General features: G+C 37.2%; 1 protein-coding gene across 4 annotated transcripts in view; it reads right to left on the bottom strand.

Annotated features, from left to right (window-relative positions):
• The window catches only part of ppp6r2a (protein phosphatase 6, regulatory subunit 2a), a 176,103-nt gene that overhangs the window by 49,757 nt on the left and 101,179 nt on the right, over positions 1 to 25,167 (bottom strand). For all 4 annotated transcript variants that reach the window (XM_051935201.1, XM_051935215.1, XM_051935209.1 and 1 more), the window contains exons 7-13: positions 21,331 to 21,443; positions 17,984 to 18,097; positions 17,775 to 17,901; positions 17,077 to 17,229; positions 16,634 to 16,822; positions 5,109 to 5,173; positions 208 to 323 (exon numbers count right to left, since the gene is read on the bottom strand). In XM_051935201.1, coding sequence (XP_051791161.1) covers positions 208 to 323; positions 5,109 to 5,173; positions 16,634 to 16,822; positions 17,077 to 17,229; positions 17,775 to 17,901; positions 17,984 to 18,097; positions 21,331 to 21,443 — 877 coding nt within the window. The remainder of the gene's footprint in view (positions 1 to 207; positions 324 to 5,108; positions 5,174 to 16,633; positions 16,823 to 17,076; positions 17,230 to 17,774; positions 17,902 to 17,983; positions 18,098 to 21,330; positions 21,444 to 25,167) is intronic.

The following is a 25,167-nucleotide window of genomic DNA, read 5'->3' as shown; positions in this document are numbered from 1 at the left end:
CTTACAAAATTAATACAAACAGTAAACCACCCTTATCATTTTTGTGGAACAGAGTCAAGATGGAAAGTGTGAATCAGTACATTGCAGCTTTGATAATTAGGTTCTGAAAGTAGAGTTAAAGCACACTTCAAAGGGATGTAAAACATCCACATCAATAAAAAAATACAAATGAAGGGATACGCTTTCTAAGATATAAAATAATAATACCTTTGATGAGATCACTGATTTGTGCTTGAATAGGCCCTTTCTCCAAGTTTTGTACTACAATATTTGCTATTCTTGTAAGATGGCCCATGTATCCTCTTCTCATTCCATCTTCCAATCTAGAACACACAAAAAATATCATAAGAAGGATTAACAGCATCTGCCAAGATACATCATAACAAAAAGGAGGACATTTTCTTTTTGTGTGGGTTCTATACTGCCTGGAAAAAGCATAGATTAAAAATGAAGGCAAGTTGCTCAACAGCATTAACTCATGCAAAAACTTCTTCTTTCGGCTGCTCCTGTTAGGGGTTGCCACAGCGGATCATCTTCTTCCATATCTTTCTGTCCTCTGCATCTTGTTCTGTTGCACCCATCACCTGCATGTCCTCTCTCACCACATCCATAAACCTTCGCTTTGGCCTTCCTCTTTTCCTCTTCCCTGGCAGCTCTATCCTTAACATCCTTCTCCCAATATACCCAGCATCTCTGCTCTGCACATGTCCAAACCAACGCAATCTCACCTCTCTGATTTTGTCTCACAACCGTCCAACTTGAGTTGACCCTCTAATGTACTCATTTCTAATCCTATCCATCCTTGTCACACCCAGTGCAAATCTTAAATCATGTAAAAACAAGGATGGCAATTATGTCAATGCACATGGCATTATTTTGATTAATTTGATCTTATCTGTATAATGTGCAATATCCTTTCAATTATACTGTATGTCAGTTTATTTGAAACCAGGAACACTTTTGGAGTTACTGATATTGTTTCAGAAGAGGTGTCAACTACCTTGTTAAATCAGTGTATCAGTTATGATTTTGAACTAGCAACATTGGGTACCTGTGAAAGCAATTATATATATATATATATATATATATATATATATATATATATATATATATATATATATATATATATATATATATATATATATACTGTGACAGCACAGTAGGCCTAGTTACTGTACTGTAGATCCTTACTGATAAATGTGTTTCACCTTGAGATACTCATTATTTTACTACTGCTTATACTCTGGAGCAAAGAGAGTGCAAATGCTTCTAGCAGCAAAGTTTAAAGTTTGCCTGAAGAATGGAGATTATTACCTCAGAAAAAATATAATGCTGCGAAAAGGGGATTATCAGTATACAAACCACGTTGAAGAAAAGCACAGGGAAGAAGTAATGATGAAGTCCAAAGCAAAAGAATAAGTCAAAAAGGTTACAAGAATCAAATAGGACAGCTGCTCAAAGAGAAATCAATGAACAAACATTGTGAATAAAAAAAGACTTGCCTTAAAACTAAGATGGTGATTATGGGTTGCAGGAGAAACATCACTGCAACTTCAAATTCTACCAGCAGAGAGAAAAGGGTCTTAGTAATGAGGAATTAGCACTTCAGAGAATTCTCCCCTCAATGCAAGACAGGGGAAATGTGACAAAATAATTAGTGACCCAAAAATCACTCTTATCTAACCTTAAACTTTTATTATCCAGTAGGAAAGCAAGGAGTGCTGTGGCTCAAAAATTAAAGCAATTATGACTGCTCTCTAATCATCTGGTACAAAGCGGTTTAGATATTTATAACTTAACAGCTTAAACAACAGCATGGCAATTCATGAGGCAAAGATAACACAAATGAAATGATTGTAATTAACATGTCTGCTATCTCTTGAGCATACAACATATTCAATCAAAGGTAAAAGCCATTTCATTTGTCTATCTGCACAGTAAGACCAGATGTGGTTCTTAACTAGAACTGCCAAAAGGATCCACCTTTTCCAAAGATTTATATGTTTAAAGCTTTGTTCATATGTACATGTCATCATGGAACTAATACTTTTCTACTCTTCAACAAAAACCTTATATGTAGGTGGATCATTTGTTACTTGTCAACTATATGCAAAGACAGAAAGATGCAATTGTTGCATCAGTATCAGTTGTATGGCTAATTATACTTAAGACAACCCCCCCCAAAATACAAAGACAGTCCCCCAAAAATGAACACTTTTTAAGGTTAGGAGTTAGGAGGTGATACCATTTTCAAGGAAAGAGAAGTAATATAAAGCATTTGTATTTGGCAGAATTAATAGTCTGGTGTCAATAAAAAATTAATATACCAGGTTAACAAAAAATCTGCAAATTCTCTTAAAAATACTGAAGACATAAAAGATACCACAAAAAACACAAATTTATTCATGGCTGAAATAACAACTTGTCATTAATACTTATGATAAACAAAATAAATGCATTATGGTGAGGTACAGAGTAGTTTATAAAATATAAACATTGTGTTTTATACTTCTTTTAATATGTGATATAATGGTGCTTTAATATTTTGGTTTATTGTAGTAACATATACTAATTTAACTTTGTTTATTTTCTGAACAGAATACTAATGTTATGATTATAAACAGGCATCCATGTTTTCCTATCCTATGTCATTTCCATAAAACACAGCATATTGACTGTAAGTTATTTACAGTGGCATTTAGGGCCATGGCGGCACGGTGGTGCAGTGGGTAGCGCTGCTGCCTCGCAGTTGGGAGATCTGGGGACCTGGGTTCGATTCCCGGGTCCTCCCTGCGTGGAGTTTGCATGTTCTCCCCGTGTCTGCGTGGGTTTCCTCCGGGCGCTCCGGTTTCCTCCCACATTCCAAAGACATGCAGGTTAGGTGGATTGGCGATTCTAAATTGGCCCTAGTGTGTGCTTGGTGTGTGGGTGTGTTTGTGTGTGTCCTGCGGTGGGTTGGCACCCTGCCCAGGATTGGTTCCCTGCCTTGTGCCCTGTGTTGGCTGGGATTGGCTCCAGCAGACCCCTGTGACCCTGTGTTTGGATTCAGCGGGTTGGACAATGGATGGATGGATTTAGGGCCATTCTTTTGTTACCCGACATAATGGCTTGCCACAAAGCACTTACTGAGTTGTTTGGAATGCCTGAACATCCTTAAAAACGTGTCAAACTCAGATCCTGGTTGGATGCAGTGGGTAAAGTCTTTTGTTTCAGCCACTTCCTTAATTAGTAACCTTTTGCTTCTACTGATGATAGAACATATTTTGCCCTAATTTTCATTAAGTTCCTTTTAACCCTTAATTGTTTCTTGTTAGCCATGCAAAACGAGACAACAGATGACTATTATATTTGGAATCTGGCCTGGGATAAGTGATATATAATTAACTCTAAACTGTATTTGTTTTTTTAGCAGCAAGATGGCAACCTGTAGCATTCACATAGCACTATACTGTTTACAACTGAAAATAAATCATTCTTCTTTACACTGTATCATTTGTGTACTCATCTTGTCAGTAAGATTCTGTTTTGGTGGTGCTGCAGAGTTGTCACGATAGTGCTGTTTGTATTAGCCCTGATGCATTCAACTTCTTTTTAACAAGTAACTGGAAATTGTGGTATAGTGGGTCCGCAGCTTAAAAAAAATAGGGCCAGTTTTAAATCCATAAAGCCGTGTCACTCTCCGTGGGCGCAATTGCACGACCACGGGGAGTTAATGAGGTAGTTGGGGCGAGTCGCACCTGCGGGTGTGATCTTCTCAATTGCTTCATTGGCTTCCTGCGGCGTGTGATTAAGGCACTGCACCCACGGAGACAAGTGTGAATATATACTGCCGGCACAAAAGGGGGGAGGAATCAAAGACGAGAGGAAATCAAAGAAAAGGAAAAAAAGACAGAAAGAGGTTAAAAGAAGTGAAAGGCAGTCTTAGAGGGACGATCTGGCCACCTGCAAGGAGTTAAGCAGTTTGAGCTGGAGCCCTGCAAAGGAACGTTGACTGTGGTGCTCTAGGAGCTAGTTCGCCCCACTGAACGTTCGGGTGGAGTTTGGCAAGCAAGGCAGGTGCCCTCCCTAGGCTTCCAAGGTGCAATCACATGAGCGCGTAGGAAGAAGGAAGGAGAGCCGACCTCGGACGGTCTGGCCGTGATGCCTGGAGGCAGCCAAGACGGAGGTCAGCCAAAAGGAGCTCGTTGCCGCTGAGTCTCCGCCAGCTATGCGAGCAATGGGTGAGCCAGGGAGAATGAGAAGGAGGTGGGCTGAGATCAGGAGGAGTTAGTCTGCATTTTAACCTCAGATTTTTAATGGATTTATTTGTTGGTTTTTATCCCCACTTTTCACAATGACTTTTTCTGGATTTATTTATATACTGTTTTTAGAATACTGCACTATGGACACTTTTTTGGTTTTACTTTTGTGTTGACTGTTTTTTAATAAAAGCACTTGAGCACTTTTTCCACCATCCTCTGGCATCATCAGTGAATTGTCCTCATTTGTCAGCTCGTCTCGGTCATAACTATCGACAGTGTTGATTCAGCAGACTATCATGTGGGAAGAGCAAGTCTGTAGGGGACTGGCATCATCACAGAAATGACAACTAATATCACAGTTCCAGTGGCTGAAATTCTTTAGTTGCTGTGAGATGTACCAAACCACATAAAAACACTGGAAAGTAATAAATGCCAAAATATTTATGGAGACAAGCATATGATCATTTTGTAATTAGTCCTCAAATTATTTAGTGATTTACTATACTTAAAAAACTGTCTTGCAACGGTTACAAGTCAAACACATTTGTAAATGTGAATTAACGGACTGTTATTACTTTGCATGTAATTGACTGCACTACTGAATGACACGGTTTCAAAGGTATTGAAAAATTAGCATTCTAATTGTAAATTACTAACCTGGTCTCACTGAACATCATACATGCTGCACAATAAATATTCCTTAATTTTGTAGACAATGAAGTATAATATACTGTAGTGTATATAACTGAAAACTGTATTTTGATCTTTCCCCTAAAGAATTTTTAAAGTTTTAAAAAAAGATAGAAGGAGTATGAAATTTTGACAAACTACTGGTTTAAACTATAAAGAACTATAAAAAATTCTTACTGTATTCTGTCATTTTCTTCCCAAGCATCAAGTATCCTTTGAACCAACCGGCAGTTCTGAAAAAGCTACAAAAAACAAATCAACATAAGATCAGAATATCGCTAACTAAATGAATGCGTTCCAGATCATTATCAGAGTAAAATTTTTCAGTAGATAGTAATTTAAAATGGAAAATTACTTAAGAGCTACATTTCACTAAGTTCTATAAACAGATTTTGAATAACAATGTCATGTATTTTAATCTAAAATACTTTAGAATACATCAATAAAATGTGTTTCATATTAAATAGTCCAAAAAGTTAAAAACAGCTACAACCATCATAGAAAGACTTTACTATTTCTTCCAGATGTAGAAAACTGCTCTGCTCTATTAAGACATATATATCCTGCTCCCAATGCAGTACATTTAAAAAAGTAATACTGTACATTAAGGTTGGGCGGTATCCAAATTTTGATATCGTCAAACCTCCTCCCTATTTTACCTCGGTATACGGTATTACCGTGAATAATAAAAAAAATGTGAGGTAAGGCTCAGACAGCGTCACCAAACTGTTGGCTCGTGCCTAAACTGTTCAGAAACTGAATATCAAACAATAATACTGAAACAATAACAAAATAACATGCAGAACAATATTAACAACTTTTATTAGCAACAAATAGCAGTTTATAAAAAAGTGCAAATACAACAGTCAAACAGAATTAAATTAACATAAACATCCAGAACAGTTTTCGCGCGCAGACGCGCACACAAATCAATTAAATTAAATCACACCGCCTGAACAACTTTTAATAACAAAGAAGAGCAGCTTATAAAAAAGTGCAAATAGACCCACAACAGTCAACCAGAGTTGAATTAACATAAACATCATCCATATTATAAAAAGTATTGCAAAGCAATAGTCCTAAACAAAAACTTCTTTCCAGTCTTCTTTCCAATATTGTTTTTAACGTAAACCAAATAAAAATACCTGAATCAATTAAATAAATAAAAATAAACACAGTGCGAATAGGAACGAATGGCAAGTGGCATCAATCTAGTCAAGATTTTTCGCTAGAAAAACCAGCATGTTTACTTTGTCTGGCTTTAACAGGGCACGTTGTGGAACGACAACTTTACCAGCGGTGCTGAAAACCCGCTCCGATGGTGTGCTTGTGGCATAGACGCACAGGTACTTTCGTGCCACTCGCGACATCTGGGGAAAACGCCTGGCAGCATTTTTCCACCAGAAGTGGGTCCTTGTCTCCTTGAGTATCTGGCTCCAAACAGTAGGCTGTTATTTCAGCTCCGACTCGGTCCTCTACGGCAGGGGTCCCCCACTACCGGGCTGCAGCCGTCTGACAGCCGGGCCGCGAGAGAACTGCCGGCAACGGAGACTCACTCAGACTTTTCAGAATGCTTGGCGGGCGGGGCTTTGCAGCGGCGCAGAGAAAGGAGAGAGACCGAGGTGAGAGAGTATTACAACAAAGTATTGTTACGGTCCCGACAGTTTCCCCATATGACACGAGTCTATAGAAATCGCGTTACTACGAAGTACATTCAGCAGATGCTTTCATTACAACGAAGTGACCTTGAAATGCCTGAATGAATCATCCACAGAGCAGTTAGATCTGTGGTCGCAGCTCAGATGTGCACGTTTGCACAACAATCCCCAAACAGAAACATTGTAAAAAAAATTCTTTCTTCGAACTTTCCTCGTTCTGTTTTTTTTCTTTTGCTGTTTTTGTTTTCTGTGGTTTTCAGTGATACCTTTTGCTTATTGCTTGTCAACATTTGAAAAATATCCATTGGAATTTAACTCATTGTCACCCTCCTATAGAAACGGCAGACACGAAAAAAACGATAACAGTGTTAATGTTTGTGATGTGCAATCTGTTGGAATGGCAAATGCAAAGCATATGTCTTTGTTATATGCAAAAAAAGAAGAAAAATCTCAGGTTGCAAACGTATGCGAACTGCTTAATAACTTAATAATAATAGAAATGTTATGTAAATTGTGTATAAAACTGCCCCTCCCCCCCCCCCCCCCCCCCCCCCCCGACCGGTCCGTGGAAAAATTTGCATCTAATAAAGTGGTCCTTACTGTCAAAAAGGTTGGGGACCACTGCTCTATGGTGCCGATGCCGACGGGACCTGCCATTGCATCAGATTTTTTTTGCAGCATACTTCCCAGAGTCATCTTTTTTCGTGAGGGTGCAGGTTGCGCCTCTCCCTCTTCCACTCTGATGGCCACTGGACCTGCTGCCTCTAAGCTCACGATCTCAGCCTGTAATTCAGCCTTGGTCTCAGCCAATGCGTTGTCATCCGTCTCATATCCTCCACGGGAACGAGGGTCGAGGAAAGTGCATTTTCGCAATATTTTGCGCACTGAATTGGATTCATACTTGGCCTCCAACTTTGTTAGAATTCCAGTTTTGATTGACACATTGTCCCTGCAGAGCTGTAGTATGGGGAGGATACAGGAACTGGTCACATAATTTTCTCCTGACAAAATATCAGTGAAGTCACCGACTGGTTTCAGTGCTTCGTGAACAGCTTTCAAGACGTCCATGTCCTGCCAGGTCAGGGACAGGCTGCTCCTTCTGTCATCAGACAGGACGTGTCTGATCGCTTGGGCCTGCTCGAGGATGCGCTCCACCATTGCCAGTTTGGAGCCCCAGCGAGTTGCGCAGTCCTGCCGACGGATGGATGGATGAATTAATTAATGAATGATGAATAAACGATTAAATGAATGAATAGGCCTAAATAAACGAATGAATGAATAAATAGGCCAAAATAAACGAATTAATGCATAAATAAATAAGTCCATTAATGTATATTATTCCATTTGGTCAAATTTGCATGCACATTTATTTTAGGCTAAATAAGTCCCTTATGCGCATCAAGCCTGCATTTATTTGATAAGAAATACAGGAAAAAAATTACAATTTAAAAAATGGTTTTCTATTTTAATATAGCCTACTTTTCAATATAATTTATTTATGTGATGCAAAGCATATATATATATATATATATATATATATATATATATATATATATATATATATATATATATATATATATGCCCCTTTTTTTATATTTGAGCCCCTGCCCCTGAGGAACTCTCTGCACGTTTTATGCTTACCGTTATGAGACTATGTTTTGGGAGTCCCAAGTCCACTTGCTTCTTGTGGAGTTCATGCTTACGTTGCCAGCTGTGTGAAAAGGCCCCGACAATATTACGGCATAGTCCGAGGGCGCGCTCGGTTTTTTGCCTCTGGTCATGCAATCCATTTGTGACAGCCAAGTTTAGATTGTGACCGAAGCAGTATAGCCACGGCCAATGCAGGGACCTGATTGCGGCATGAATGTTGGCAGCGTTGTCAGTGGTTATGGCTGAAAGTTTTTTCTCGTCAAGTTGCCATTCCTGAAGTGCAGCTCTGAGCGCAGCAGCAAGATTGTCCGCTGTATGACTCTCAGGAAAATACGTAGTTTGGAGGCATTTGGATTCAAGTTTCCAGTCAGGTGTAATAGTATGGACAGTCAGAGACATATATGGTGTCATGTTAACTGACGACCACATGTCAGTTGTTAAGGAATAACTGTCTGCCGCTGACAGCAGCACTTGAACATTGTCTCTAACTTTACTATATAAATGTGGGACGGCTGTTTGTGAGATTATTTCCGTCCAGGCAGCTCGTACTGGGCATCTAGGACCTTTACCATGTCTGTAAAGGACTTTTTTTCCACTGTGTGGAAAGAGACCATTTCCTTCGCCAAGTATTTTGTCACTGCATCAGTACAGGTTTTCCAACGGACACTGTCCCTTTTGTACTTTGTTGCTTTCCCGAAGGCCCCTATTATCGTCAGCTGCATACTGGCGGTGGACCTAGATGTTGTTGGTCCTGCATCAGGAGGCGTTGAAACTGTTGCATTGAGTGAACTCGGGTCCATCCTCGCAGCAGTGAGTGGATGGTGGTTTCGTATATGCGACCTTAGGTTCGAGGTATTTCCATCTCTCGCGGTCACCTTTTTGTTGCACAATTTGCAAATTGCCTCGTCTGTATTTACCGCCTCTCCCTTCTCGTTCGGTTGAAACCCGAAATACTGCCAAACTGCAGAAGTTGTGTTCTTTTTCGAGACCAGGTCACTTGGTGCGCGACTTGCCATCTTTCCCCACCTCTCTCTTTCTCCTCCACGCTGTCACATGATGACAACCACGCATACGCATTTTTAGGCATTAAATAAATTATATTTAATATTTAATCCTTGTCTCCCATATAAGTGCATTGTTTTTATGACGGTATAATGGTATTGAAACTGATACCGTTGCTATTTTTAGATCCCGCGGGATACCATATTACCGTATTACCGCCCAAGCCTACTGTACATATACTAGGAGAAAACACACAACAAACAAAAATAAATGCATGTCAAAATATTAAGAAGCAGAGTTTAGATCTATTCCATCACTTTGCAACAGAAAGACTGCTAGCTACAAATGACTGAATTGATTGAAATTTCTTAAAATTATCCTATAAGAAAACTTGTTGCCACAGTGTAACTTACAAATACATGTACTTTGACTTTAAGCAAATTTGTCCTAGTTCAAAATAAATTTACCAACAATACTCTAGCTTATAAAACTATACCTATTCACTGAACCTCTGCAGAGTGCACTTCCATTTGTCTGTTCACAGGTGGCGCAGTGGTAGTGCTGCTGCTTTGCAGTAAGGAGACTGTGGAAGATTGTGGGTTCGCTTCCCAGTTCCTCCCTGTGTGGATAGCGCTTTGAGTACTGAGAAAAGCGCTATATAAATGTAATGAATTATTATTATTATTATTAAGCAGTATCTACTGCTAGCAACACAGAATCAGGAGCAACATCACAAAACATAAACCTTTCACTTCTGGTATATTCCATCTTGATAACTTTATCAAGATGTAATATACAGCCTACAGCCTTTAAGCTGGCTTGAAGGCTTCCAGAAATTAGTTAATGTAGAACACAAATGCCCAAAATATAAAAGGACTTCTTGCTTTTAGTCATTACACTGTTGTGGGGTGCTAATGCCTAACCCAGCAACAATGGTGGAACACAGGTTTATACTCACTCACAGCTTTTACATTTCATTCCAAAGAAATAAGCGAAATGAACCACAAGGTTAGACTTAACTGAATCTCTTCGGTTTAAGTAAGCAGATGTAAAGAACTAGAGCTTTGTCTATTTGTCTCTATTTCTGACAGTTCTAGTGGCAATGGTGAATCTTAGGGCCCTTGTATCTCACCCAACAGTTCAACATCATTAGGCCTAGCATGCAGTGGAGAAGCGCTTTTTTTTTTTTTGGTCCTGTGGTTCTCCTTCACTAACCTTGCTTAACCCTTCAATAAAACCCCTAGGATAATCCAAATACAAGAAACTACTCCAAAGTAGTATTAAAAACGTTTATCTTATTTATTGTGGCACAAAGAAAAACACAATAAAAGATGATTACATGAAATGAATACCATACCATATTTTTCAAGCCCACTTAAACCTGAGCAGGGTTGCAGGGGTTGGAGCCTATCCCAGAAAGCATAGGGCACAAGACAGGAACAACTCCTGGACAGGGCATGAGTCAATTACATTCATATGTAAAATGGACAACTTATTTCCTATTAACCTTTAGAGAACAATAAGATATATAAGTAACAAAGACTAACCTTATGATAACTCAGTAGCACTGGCATAAATTCTGCCCTTTTCTTCTGTCTTCAAAATGAAATTCCTGCCTAAATCAATCCTACTATAAAATTTTTCATTCTAAGTACCTTTAAGTCTTAAAACAGCATTCTGTTCTCAGGTAAGTCTATATTTTTCAATAGTTACCTCACTTGCCTTTAAAATCAACATATATAACACTTAACAGATAAAATTGAACACGTACATAATTAATCTTCTTTGATTACATTCCCTTAATTTTCATTAGTCTTAAGCGCCAAGCTTATTATATAACTTTTAAAAAGCTTATTACATGTTAATTGTTTGATTACATATTTTAGACCAGAGAGATTACTTAATAATTCATTTTTGTCTAAAGGTTTACTTAAGATATAGCCCACAAAAGAGGAACTTTTCTCTGGGGTTTTGTAGACTTATTCTAAGGGTTAATACTAGAGGTCTTTCCCCACTTTGTCAGCCCAGCTATTTTCTTTCCCGATCTACTTGAACTGTTAAAAGTTCATAATATTAACTTTTGGTTTTTAGGCCTTGAGTACCACCACTCCTAATCTGGGTTCTTTTTTAAACTTTTGATAGCAATCCAAGGTGGTTTGTTTACTTGACACATGATAGAATTATTTAAAATTACAAACAGAATTAGTAAAGTAGCTGCCTGCTGTTACTTTAAAATTCATTCTTCAGAATGAGAACAGATGAAAGCTAGATAAGAGTAAATTTTGCACAAATGTTAGAAAGTTTTTCTTCCCATGAAAAACTATATATAAGTGGTATAGGTTAGCAGGTAATAGTAGCATTGTCACATATATGTAGCTTGGTAGATAGTTGTACTTTGGGGAGTTGGAGTAAAGATTAAGTCTCTGTTGAGTCTGTGTAGTCTGAGTGTCTTTACTGTCCATCTCTGGAAGAGTAACCTATGCATGAATCTGTTGTGGCACTGGGGGTGCAAACATAGTACACAGGACCCCTTCAGGGGACTTTAAAATCTTAACTTGATGATATTTTGCTGAAGTTAATAGAGACTTGTAAGCTAGGTTGTGCTGAATGTCCTGTTCTGGTAAAACTGTCCTTGAGTTCCTATTATGTTTACAAATCCACATGGACACAAGGAACATTAACAAGCAGTGTCAAGGCCAGGAATTGAACCTAGTATTATTTATTTTTATACTCTGCAGCTTTATAAATGATTTTAAAAATATCTCCAAATTGCTTACTTTTGTGAACTGAAATTATATGATGAAAGTTTGAATTCTTTCTATGCTAACCTCTCTTTTATTAATGAAACCTGTTAAATAAATGAAGGGTGGCATAGCTAGTGAGTAATTAATTTATGTATTTTCTCATTTAATACATTATACTACTTTAATGCTATTTTGAAGTGCCTAAAATTGATGCTTAAAGAATAGGACTATCCATGTAATGCAATATTGGTACAACAGAAATATATATTAGAACAGGAGAAATGGTAGGGAAAGTGATAACATAAATCTATTTTCTGTATCACTTGTAATGCGCAAACTTGAGAAGCTGCTGCCTACCTCAAAATGCAAGGCAGAAAAGGACACACTAAATGAGTTGCTACTCTACAGCAGGTTTCCATAATATAGTAAGATTAAAAAAAGTAACACTATGTATAATGATTACATTGTTAAAGTATTACAGGGTGGTGCAGTGGTAGCACTGCTTCCTCTCAACAAAGAGGCTGGGTGGTCTGATTTCTTCCCAAATTCCAAAACCATGCCAGTTAGTTGGATTGGTATTGCATAAATTGGCTCTAGTGTGCACGTATCTGTGTACTCCCTGCGAAGGACGGGCATAATGTCCAGAGATTGTTCCTGCCTTGCACCCTATGTCGTTAGGATATGATCCAACTTTTCCCTGACAAACTTTTCTCTGACACTGCTCAGGATGAAGCAGGTTTAGAAAATGTAAGGACAGATCTAAGTATTTCAAATAAATGTTGTTTGTTTTATCATTTAAGAGTTCTGTACTGCTTCTGCAATGGCTTAGAATAGAAAAAATATAGTTAGGAAACAATTTATGACTAAAAAAATATTTCCGTTGTGGGAGGAGGCTGGGGAGTCAGACCCAGCTGGGATGCCTGGAAGAACTGGGAGGCAGACTATACGTCCCCCAGGCCACGAGGCAGCAACCGCCCTGGTTTATGTGGGGACCATGGGAATGGAGCGTGGAGGCTCAAACCCACTGGGGCCCGTGGCCAACGCCAGGGGGTGCCCCAAGCCTCATAGAGCCCAGCATATCTGCACTTCCGCCACACCTGGGAGGGTTGATGGAGGACCGTCAGCGAGTACCTGAAGCACATCTGGGTGATTATAAAAGGGGCCGCCTTCCTACAGTTGAGGAGCCAGAGTTGAGTGCAGGAGGAGGACGAAGCTCCAGTGAGAGGAAGAAAGGCTGCCCATGGACGTTTAAAGGCCCGTGTAAGGGTGACTGGTGCGGAAGCACTGTGTGTGTGCGGGACTTTAATTTGTAAATAAAACATGTGTTTTCTAGAACTGCTATGTCTATCTGATGGTGTTCGGGCTAGCTCTCACACCGTCTAAAGTTTATTTGCAAGTAATGTATGCACATGGAACTGAAAAAATGTACACTAAACACACACTGCTCTGCATACATGGACAGGCACAAAGTGGGCATACAACATCCTCCGTCTTAGACTTTATTATCCCAGAGGGAAATTTGTTTGCAGCAAGAAAGTATAAAAACAGAACACATTGTTACAGAAATCCAATAGATAAAGAAAGACACAACATTTGACAACCAATGTTATTGCATACGTAAACAGATCTCAAACTCAAGATCAATACACAGAAAAATAATTACTTTCGACAGTACACAAAATAATATTGCAGAATTTAACATTTAGCAGCATCCCTACAAATAACAGAATTTAAATTTTCTAAAATTTATTCATATAGATGCAGATCACAAAGTAAATACTTAAATAAAAAAGTTGAACAAAAGTTGCTTAAAAATGGTGTTGTAGTGGGTTTCTTTTACAAAGGCTACTTAAACTGCTTCTTACACAGTGTAGTGAGGGTACAGTTTAAAATTTACAAGCATAATTTGAAGCAGCAGTGCACTTAGCGCTGCTTTACAGCTGTTCCAGACTACGTGCTAATTCTGGCCCAGCTGCAGGTTGTGTAATGTTTGTACATTCTTCTTCTGTGGGTGTGGATTTTCTCAAGGTAAGATAGCTTCCTTCCACATTGAACTAGTGTAAGTGAGGTTGATGGGAATCTCTAATATCATTTGAAGTGAGTAAGTGTGGGTGTGTAAGTATGTCCTGAAAGTAACTGGCTAGATATATCCATGGCTGGATATATCCTGCTCCGTGCCAAGAACCTTGCAAACTTGAACTGGTTTAAGAAAATAGGTGGATGGCTTGGGGGTTTAATGTTTTCATTGATTACACAAATTTATGCAAACTGATGACTGATTACATTTGCAGAAACATAAAAAAAAAAACTGTAAGATCATCGACAATAAAGGACATCATTCAGGAGTGGATGTAGTGGTGTTCCACTCCTAGAAGAACTTGGACCACCTTAATGACTGGTCTCAGAACATAGAGGAGCTATATAAGAAAGGGCAGAACAGGCTCTTTTTCCATAGTAGACATCCTTAGTACATCCTTCACATCTTCTATAACTTTGTGATGGCCAGCACGGTTTTCTGAGCTGTGGTGTGCTGGGCTGGGTAGCATCACTTCAAGATCAACAGGCTAATTAAAAGGGCAAGCTCAGTTATGGGACACACTCTGGTGGTAGAAGTGAAGGAGCTGTGCCATTATGAACAATGCTGCATATCCTCTCTGTGACACACGAACACTGAGGACTTTTAGCAAATGGATAACTCAGCATAAGTGTGTCAAATAAACCCTACTGGGGCTCCTATATACCAACAGCGATACGTCTGCATAATGCCTCACTGTGAGCGTGACTGCCAAGTTAGTGATTTTGTTTCTTTTTAATTTTCTTGCTTTATAGTCATTCCACTGTGTATTCAGACCAAACTGTGTGTGTGTATATTTATTTATCTACTTTTTTATCTACCTATTTATGCATTTATTTATTTAAAGAGCTTCTGTAAAAAGACAATTTCCCCCTGGGGACAAATAAAGTTCTATCTATCAATCTGTTATATACACATATACATATCCTGTACATACACACATACATGTACATACATCCATACACAATGTTGTGTGTGTGTGTGTGTGGTTGTGTATGGATCTTTTTATTGGTATTGTTATTATTGTCAGCTGTTGTAAGGAGACTAAGTAAGTAGAAATTTCATTGTACTACATACACTATGTGCTGTACATACACGGCAATAAAACTTGGACCATGAAATTGAAATACTTAGTTGCAATGTGAAAAATGACACTAAAACAACATGGACTTTATAACATGAAACTGTTGAAAAACAAAGTATAACTTGTACAGTACAGCTTTTAAATTTGGCTGTAAAATTTGACGGTGTATCCAGCTCTTTAAATACTTTATTAATTTTGAAAGCTAAAAAATGTATAGTATGTATTTATATTAACACCATGAACTAATCAATCTGTATTCAACATAGCACATTATAATCACAAGAGCTGTGCTAGGCAGATACATGCATACTACAAAATAAGCCACATGGTAACAGGAGACCTAGGAGTTATGGCAATTACAAAAAAAATAATAGAATAATTAGCAACAATTTTTCAGTTGTGAAATTGCTAACAAGAGGGAAGAAAAGATGTTCTATTGGTGAAAGCCTAATCCAAATTCATTTCAAATGTTTTTTACATAATGCCAAGATTGTGGACTCTAACTACCCTGCAATATTCTAGTACAGACTTTCCCAGGGAAGCTAACACATATAATTCCCAAAATTTGGGGCACATTCCCCATTCCTATTATGAAACTGAATATAGGCTAAAATTAAAACAAACACTGTGATTTATCAAACAACTTTCATTTAACAAATTTTAAAACTGTTACTAGTATAAACTAACTCGCCAGCTTGAAAGTTTTAGTCCCAGATGCAGGTATAAGTAAACAATAGATATTGCTACTGAAACAAAAAGCAAAACAGACTTGTAGTCAGGGAAAAACTACAGCCAAAGCCAAAAGCAAAAACCTTAAAAAGAAACTGCCTAAGAAACTAGTTCTCTTACCCTATAAAAAGGGCAAAGGTTTCTTTCTTCTGTGAAAACAAAGAGCAGCAGGCAATGATTGGATGCACAGCTTTGCCTTAAATATAATGGCCACCAAAACCACTTGACCACACACCAGTGGAAAAAACATCAGGATTAACAATGCAACTGTGACACTACACTGCCAGGGCACAGTCATTTTCCTTTGCTCACCATTTACATAATTATGAATGCAAAAATAACTGAGCAAGTTGCAGTAAAGGTGACCTGTCATTGGTCAACTTCAGACCATTTCGTCTACTTAAACTTATACATTTGCTTTTCATGGGTATTACAAGCAAAATGGAAAATGAATGTGACCATGAATCATGCCATGCTCAAACTGGGTCCTACTAAGCTCAATTTCATAGTAGAAAAAGGCTATTGCGAAATCAAGAATCATAGCAAAATAACCAGCTCCTGATCAACAGATCTAAGCTATTTTAGATATTTTAAACCGTGCCTGATCCATGTAGTTTTGCATCAAATGACTTTGACTTTACTAGTACAGTCTGAATGTTACCTGACTACACTAGACAAAGCTCATATAGGTAAACCATTGATATGTGTTCAAAGTAGAGACATATTTAAAAGTTAATACAAAGACTTCAATTTTAACTTACATGTTTTACCAATATGCTTTCAGAGCTCGTCGTGACCTCATCTGGATTTACAGTCTTGTTGTGATCTTCCGTAGTTTCTGAATTTGCTACTACTTTTTCCTCATGTGATGAATGATTCAGAACTGCTGCTACACACAGTTCTACTTGGCAGTGCAAAAAGTTATTCCAGATATATTTAAAAAACAAATCCTAAATACATTAAAAAGGACAGGTTACTGACAATATATACAATCACTGATTACAAAAAAAAAAATGATGATTATATAATGAATTAAAAGATAACAAAACATTTCATACTGTCATTTAAATATTGTCACATTTGATTTAAATAATCAAGCTCTTTTAAGTTATAAAAATATGCATTAAAAATATTAAAGCTTACATTACAAAAATATTGCCGCAATATTCACATTTACTGTTCAACTTAAAATGTTTCTGCTTACAAGTAAAGTATCCATGGTATTTAGCCTGCATAGTTCTTCATTTACATTGGGTGTATTTGTTTGAAGCAAGGAGGCAATGAGTCTGGCTACATGAAGACGAGTATTTCCCAGTGGCTCTTCTAAGACTCCAATTGTGGTTAATATTGCACTTTTCTAACAAAAAAGCAAAACATTCCATTTACAATTTTAACTTTAAACTTTATAAGAATATTTTGAAAGAATGTCTACTCAGGCAGCACTTTTGCATGGTGTATATTTCTAGAGTAGACATTTTTTTTTGTTTGTTACTGCCTCTACCCATGTTCTCATGTGACTTTTAAGGCCTTGCATACGTTAATTGGAGAATATCTCATGTTGTGTAGAACACAATGAAATTGTTAAGAAAACAAGCAAGCATACATATCATTCTCAGCTTTTGTACAGTATATTATGAACATCCTAACTGGTTTAGTCTGATGCAGACAATTTGGACACAACATTATGTGCTGGAATTGTTGAAGAGAATATACACAGAATTCTCCATCGATCAAAGAAAAATAAAGATTAAGAAATTTACCCTACACAGATTATAACATTTCTTTTAGCTTGTCAATTTATATTGTCACATCTCATTACATAAAATATTATGAATAGAAAAGACTTTTGGGAAGTTTGTGTTTGTTCTATGATTTTGTGATATGAATAATAAATAGATATACCTTAGGAGGATCCAGAAGAAGCTGCTGGAAATCCTTCAAGTGAGGTTCAATACCTTGCAAAATGCTGCTACTAACAGTGTAAGACCGTTCATATCCCTGAGTACACAAATCCAAAAGCCCATCCACCCTGGCACAAAAATCAGTTTCACAGTTAGGCATATAGTGACAAATACTTAGAAGCTGTATTGAACTATATATAATCATCTTACCCAGGCCTCCTAGTTTCCAATAATGTAAGTAGCACTTGAGTTCCATTTACCAGACAGCTTTCACTCTTGTCACCCTCAAACATGTTCTTCAAAAGTTCCTCAACACTTTCTTGCCTATCAGAGATAAGGCATAAGAAACCAAATATGGGAATAGGTCTTCAAAATGAAAATAAAAGGCATCCTGTATTCAACTAAGTTACTCCTGATCATAAAGTGAGATATTTATTTAACCATACAAGATAAGGATAATCATGTGGAAAATATAAAGTAAAGGCTGTACACAAATTTAAACAAATCCTACTGTTCTACCTGCCTTTTCTTAACAGGCCTACTGCTCTGGCTATCTAGTATAGTGGAGACCTAGTCTATCGTCAGACTGGTGCCACAACACACACTCTTCTCTCCTTCCTTGTTTCTGTATCTCTCCTTCTAAGTATTGGCCTTACTTCTTGCAGCAGATCCCTCTAAGTATTGGCCTTACTTCTTGCAGCAGATCAGTAAGCCTTTAACATAATTAACCAAATGTTATCAGCAAGAACATCATTAATTCCCACTTGGAGTTAAATTCCTAGCCGAGCTCTGGAGTTACTTCTGATGTCCACAGCAGGTCTACAGAGTTTAAAGAATGCAAGCTTAGGAATACTCACTGGTTCATCATAAACCTTTGCACCTTTAAAAGGCCAGGTCTTTACCCCATCTTCCAGACTGACTCCACACTTTCTCTGTTCATGGTAGAAGGTAACTCCTATGTTAGGAGGGAGCTATCTGCTGCCACTTGTTGACTGAAGGGGTGTCAGTGGTCTCAAAACACAGTGTACTGCCTTGATCTTTAGGTCTACTTCCCTCTGAGGATTTCCTCTGCAGAACAAATCACACTGGAAGGGTATAGCGCTCCATGATACCTTCTGATTAACCATACTGGTTTGGAGATAAAATGTTCATCCACCAGCATGAGTTTCTCTCTCTCTGGGGTCAAGCTTTAAACCTGTTCTGTCCCTGGTAATGTATCACTTCATATATATAAAAACTTATATACAGTGCAGGAAGGAGAATGTGGCAAAAACAGACAGATGCATCTGCTTGTGGTGATAATTCAAGAGGGAGGGTACCAAAATAGTCTGGTAATCCTGTTGCTGTACTAGAAGCCCCAGAAATGTTTTTTAGGCAGGGGTACCCTAGAAACAAAGAAGGAGGATATGAAATATAATATTCCCTCAAGGGTATTAAAGAACAAGTAACCCAGAGCAGTAACTAGGCCGGTTAGACAGGCAAAGGGAAGGCTTTCTTAGAGACAGGACAGTTTTAAACTAACAGAAGGTTCAGGAGTGCAGGAAAAACAAAGGCTGCAAGAGTTGAGTTCTAGTGTATTATTTCCATAGCTATAGACTGGGAAAGGCTCATTGTGTAGAGCTGGCAAGGTATCTACTGGAACAGACGAAGAAACAGATGGCAGAACCAGGAGAGAGGCTATTGAGAGGAGGGTTATATAGTGAGGGTATACTTTAAGGTAGATAACTGAGTGAGCCATGCCACTTGGTAGACAGGAACTGAAACCTGTATAGAAATGCTCATAAAAGCTTTTTCGTATTGTTTGCTATCTATTTTGTGTTTGTTCTCCCATTGTTCAATACTTCCTTGCTTCCATTCCATTAATCAACAAGCAATTTATGTATATTTTGTTATTCTAAATAGCAAGGTAACTACAACAGCATCCTCAAATCGCAAAAAATAAATTTATGAATATATATAAGTACATAAATAAATACACATACCTATATATGAATACACTTTTTCTTATACTAAGGAATAATATAAAGCCTCCCTGAAAAATTGAAAATCTTAATTGATGGACAGATTGACACAGGTAGGTGCCTGCCAACTAAGTACTACTGAGTTGTAAACAGGTTATTGCTCATGACAAAACACCGGTCTGAACTGGTCAGCTCACTAGGTTAATTAATCAAATAATACAGATTATTTTACTTACATTTAAATTACATTTCTTTTGAAAGAGGTTAAGTATGTTGTTTTTCCCTGCTGAATTTTTACATATCACATTTTCATTTATACAGCAAGTGAGCTTTCCACAATTCCAAATATAATGTAACATATAGTAACATAATATTCCCAAACAGCTCAATCCTATTTAGGGTCATTGGCCACCAGAGCTTATCCAAGAAGCACTGGTCACCAGGCAAGAAACAGCACTGGACAGGGTGTCTGTCTATGGCAGGGTACACATATGCACATACTGTATCTACACTTACAATCAAAACAAGCTCGATTTTGAATCACCAGTTAAATTCACCTTCACGTCTTTGGAAAACACACATTCATAGAGACATTATATTCCAAGATGCTGAATTTATGAAGCAGCAACACTACACCCTGCTCCACCACCATGTCACCCATCTGCAGAATATGTTTTATAATATCATTCTATTTTTCAGATACAAGTTCACTCTCACTTTTACAACTAATAATAAAACAATACTATTTTTAAAATACTGTTTTTTGTAAGTAGGCTTACTGAACATAAGAACTAAATCTCTCTATTATTAAAAAAAAAAAAAAACTTGGTACGAGACTGCGATGAGACATGATCTTTTGAAGAGTGATCTTTGAGAGACAGAGACAGAGAGACACTTTCATTTTCCGCGAGACGGGAAGGTCACGTCATACTTACAACCTTTGGAAGCAAGTCCCGTGATACACATGCAGAGCAGGTTAGAGATAATGGAAGTAGGAAAATTCGAAAGTCTCAAGAAAATGAGAATAAAGCTCACATTAGCGCAAACAAACGGAAAATATCACTCGGTAAAATAACGGAACAGCAAAAAGAGATTGAATAGTGTTTGAAACGTTTGAAGCACCACACGAAATGCAGATCACGCCGCACAGGAGCAGCAGCAAGCCAGCAGCTGATCGAGCAAAGAGGAGGTAAAAAACAAACAACTGTTATTTGCTTCCCATTGCATCACCGTTAAAGAAGGGTTTCAGAAGAGCGACCGCGTCTCCTTGGGGCGTGTTCAGCCCCCCTCCTCACAATGGCGCATAGCGCTGGCAGGGGAGGGGGGAAGGGGAAAGCAAGTGAAGTGAGCAGGTAATACCGATGACAATCTGAAGAATATTAAGATTTCAAAAAACAGTGACTACTTTAGACAGACAGTTGTCTTAACAATACTGTATAACAACAGTTGGCAGACAACATGACACTCTACAGCACTAAACTTGACTTCACAAATTGTGATGTTAAAAAAAAAAAAAAAAAAAAAAAAAATCACTCAGATAAAGCTAAAATACAAATAATAAACAAGGACACAAAATGATAAGTAAACCAAACTTACGACTGTAGTACAGTAAGTAATGGATCAGGCTCAACAGTATCCTGCAGTTGAGTTGCCTGGTCTCTGCTCAGTCTGATGACGTCACATAAGGTTTGGGAAGCATTAGATTGTTTCTATCAAAGCAAACATAATTAAAATTATTGAATGAAATGGTCACTGTTCAATGAGTTAACTTCATTGTTTGAAGATTTTTTTTTTTACTGTGATGTCTCTTTAAGGAATAAAGAAAAGCATTTTTCTATAACAAATATTGACTGTAAGCCTTGAATTAAAAATGAGAGAATTAGGTAATACTGTATGAATAACAGTTGTTCCTAACTTCATCTGCAAAATTCATATGTGGTACATTAGAAGTGTATGATAATGGCAAAAAATTATATCTCAATATTTTCTGTGACTTTGACGATAATGATAATTAGATAATATTTTGCATCCTTTAAAAACATGTTTATAGAAGTCTTATTGATCTAGCTTGGTCTTGTTAATAGGATATCAATTGTTGCTTAATAATGAGATTAATGAAAACAACAGTTTAAGGAAAACATGTCTTATTTATTTACTTAAAGCTGAAGTAAAATAAGACAAAAACATTAAAATCACCAAAGTATTACAGAGATCAAACAGTACTGTAATGAGAGCATCTTAAACAGACACTTACTGTTAATGTGAACAAGATTTGAATCCAAAGGGAATGAAATACTAATCAAAACTGAACTACAGGGCATGAACATTACAGTCTGGATAAACATAAACTGCTCTGCTGTAGGGTGAATTGTGCAGCTTACAAGTAAGAAAAAATATAACATACTGTACTATAGTGTAAAAATAAAAGGTTCTGTTAAATACTGCACAGGGAAAAAACTTTAGCATTTGTAAACAATTTCTGTCATACTTTGCACAAAGATATAAAAAAAACAAACCTAAGACATTTTTAACAAATTACTAACTTCAGGTTCTGCCCAATATTGCTTGATGATATCAGAAAAAATAAAACAACTGTAAAATTCTACTAAGGATACTTCAAGTTGTGGGACAGAAACAGCAGTCTGTCCACAGCATCTGGCTTCAGAGCAGCACGGTTACATGTTACAATATTTTCTCCACTACTAAAAGCCCTCTCAGAAGTACTGCTTGAGGCCGGGATGCACAGGTACTTTTTTGCAAATTTCACCCAATTTGGAGAAATGTACATCTTGTGTTTTCCACCACTTCTGTTGATTTACATCACTGTCCACCTCAGGTATAATCAAGCAGTTCTCTTTTTCAATAGCAGTGTGCAGAGACTCACTTCTCTGAATTCCTGTGTTTTGTAAAATAGCTGCCAAAAGACTTTCTTTTCTTCTTCACGCAAACATTGTCAGTTCAGATGTATACATCAGTTTGAAAAGAATGGTTCGGATTTATGGGCTAGTACAGCATCTCCGTTCTACTTCATCATTGCTTTAACATTGCTGTTATTACTGTACATACTTTACACACAGGTTGGGGTGGGATGAACCAGGATGAGAAGGCGGGTGATCTGTGTGTTTCAAATAATGAAAGAAAAAAAAGTGCTTTGGCATTAAGGACCTCCAACCAAGACAGCTTGTGAAAAAAACCAAGCCCAATAGGCATATGCCTCAATACAGAAATAAAAATAATCCATTCAAACCAATTTTTTTTTGCCTGACATCTATGGTGCTTCGTATTTCGGGTGCACTGACCACGCACTTGTTTGCGTACACGCAATACTCTATCCTGTTAGGTTACATGAGACAGTGAATGCATGGTTCCTCAAGGGCGTGTTTTTGAATGTTTTTTGCCAAATGAATGACATACTCCATAATTTCAGCTTGGAGTATCGTTAAAACAACAACTAAGATATTATAATAGATGATACATATTGCATACTCCCATGGTATAGTTGCCATATTTTAAAAATACAAATATATATAAGGGACAGAACTGAAGTAATCGGAAAAGGAAATATTTACAATGAACATAAATAAAAGATTTAAATCTTCAGCATTGGAACAGAATTCACCATTCAAAATAAATTAACAAATAAAATTAATGTAAGGAAATCAAATAATTACTTTTTAAAAAATGCAATAAAATAAAAATAAAATAAATAAAATTAAAAATTAAATAAATAAGACATAGCAACAGTAACCATTAACTAATAACTAAGAAAAAATAAGTTTGTCTGTCTGTTCACTGTAGGAAAACAGCTCAGTTCTTAATTTGTATTCCTATCATCCATCGATTATCCAACCCGCTATATCCTAACTACAGGGTCACAGGGGTCTGCTGGAGCCAATCCCAGCCAACACAAGGCGTAAGGCAGGAAACAAACCCCGGGTAGGGCGCCAGCCCACCGCAGGGTGGTATTCCTATCAATTTACTTCAAAATACTAACTAACAGGATTCTGGTGTGCCAAATTCTGACAGCATTCAGTTATGGAAAACAGTATAAAACTAAACAAAATATATACTGAGCAAAGAAAAGATATAACTTTTTTGGAAAACAAAGTACACACCAATACAGTTATTAGTGCTGCTGCCTCTTGCCTTTAGTATCTTGGGTTCAAATCCCACATATAGTCACTGTCTCAGTGTAATTTACCCATTCTGTTTACAGTATATCTATGTTGGCTTTCTCTGGGTAGTTAAGTTCCCTTCTACATTCAAAAGACATGTTAGATTAACTGGCAACTCTAATATGACTGTAAGTGATGGGAGAGAGGGTTCTGCAACAGACAGGAGCCCCATCAAAGTCTGGTTCTTTCCTCGTACGAAATGTTGCAACATAGATTCCAGCCACCACATGGCCTTAAATTGTATTAAGCAAGTTTGGGATTATTATATTACAGTGAATAGCATAGATTGAAAGTGAAATGCTAACCAAAAAAAAAACATATAAATAAAACTAAATTAAGTCAAATCAGAGTTATGACACTAAGTTTTGGTGAATGTTTACTGCATTATGTCTATGTAAGTTGGACGGTAGTCAGTTTATACACACTTCAAAGTGTCAAACCTGATTTTAATACAACTAGCTTGCATTAAAGTTTAAACATTACAATTTATTGATCTGTAAGATTTCATACTTCACTTTAAAACTACTGACAGCATATACTTTGACTTAGATACTGAAAATTAAAACCACTAATTCTAGTTATCTCTTAATTACACGGCATTTACTAATAAAAAAACAAAGCTCTGTGCTCCAGACATATATGTTTAGTTAATGGCAAACTTTTGAAGGCAAAGGAAAAATACAACATGTTCATTTGATTGTCATTATGATTGATAATTCGGCAATCTATTTCCTAAGCTGTCTATTTGGTGGAGGATAAGAAAAATGTAGTGCTTTTCTAGTATGTTTCAAGCAAACATAACTGAATAATTAGTCCATATTTAGTACAGATCCATTCAAACAACCATTTTCTCAATCTGCTTAGTCTGATATAGGCCTGTGGTAGAGCCATGGGTTATTTTGGTAGGATCCAAAGCCAGACGAGATAGAAATACTAGCAGGCATTCATGTATGTGTACAACTCAAAGTTGTTTTCTATTTCCAAGGACTGAAATTTGTTTGCAGCATACAATGGACAGCTTAAAACAATGAATGGAGGAAAAAGTTCACTAAAATTAAAAGACAAAAAAATAAATGCAACAAATACATATTTAATTACTTTGCCATAAAACTGCTTTTACTTTTAAGGATTGTGTTGTTCAAAAATAAAAATCTTCCATCCTCAGATTTGGAATCATTTCTTTTTGGAAAACTAATGTTGAGCTGTAAGAAAAGAGTGTCACATTTTATGCTAGCAATTGTCTCTCAACCAAATCTAA

The sequence above is a fragment of the Erpetoichthys calabaricus genome, chromosome 1, assembly GCF_900747795.2.
Source record: "Erpetoichthys calabaricus chromosome 1, fErpCal1.3, whole genome shotgun sequence".
NCBI lineage: Eukaryota > Metazoa > Chordata > Cladistia > Polypteriformes > Polypteridae > Erpetoichthys > Erpetoichthys calabaricus.
This window is presented reverse-complemented; position numbering and strand designations above follow the sequence as displayed.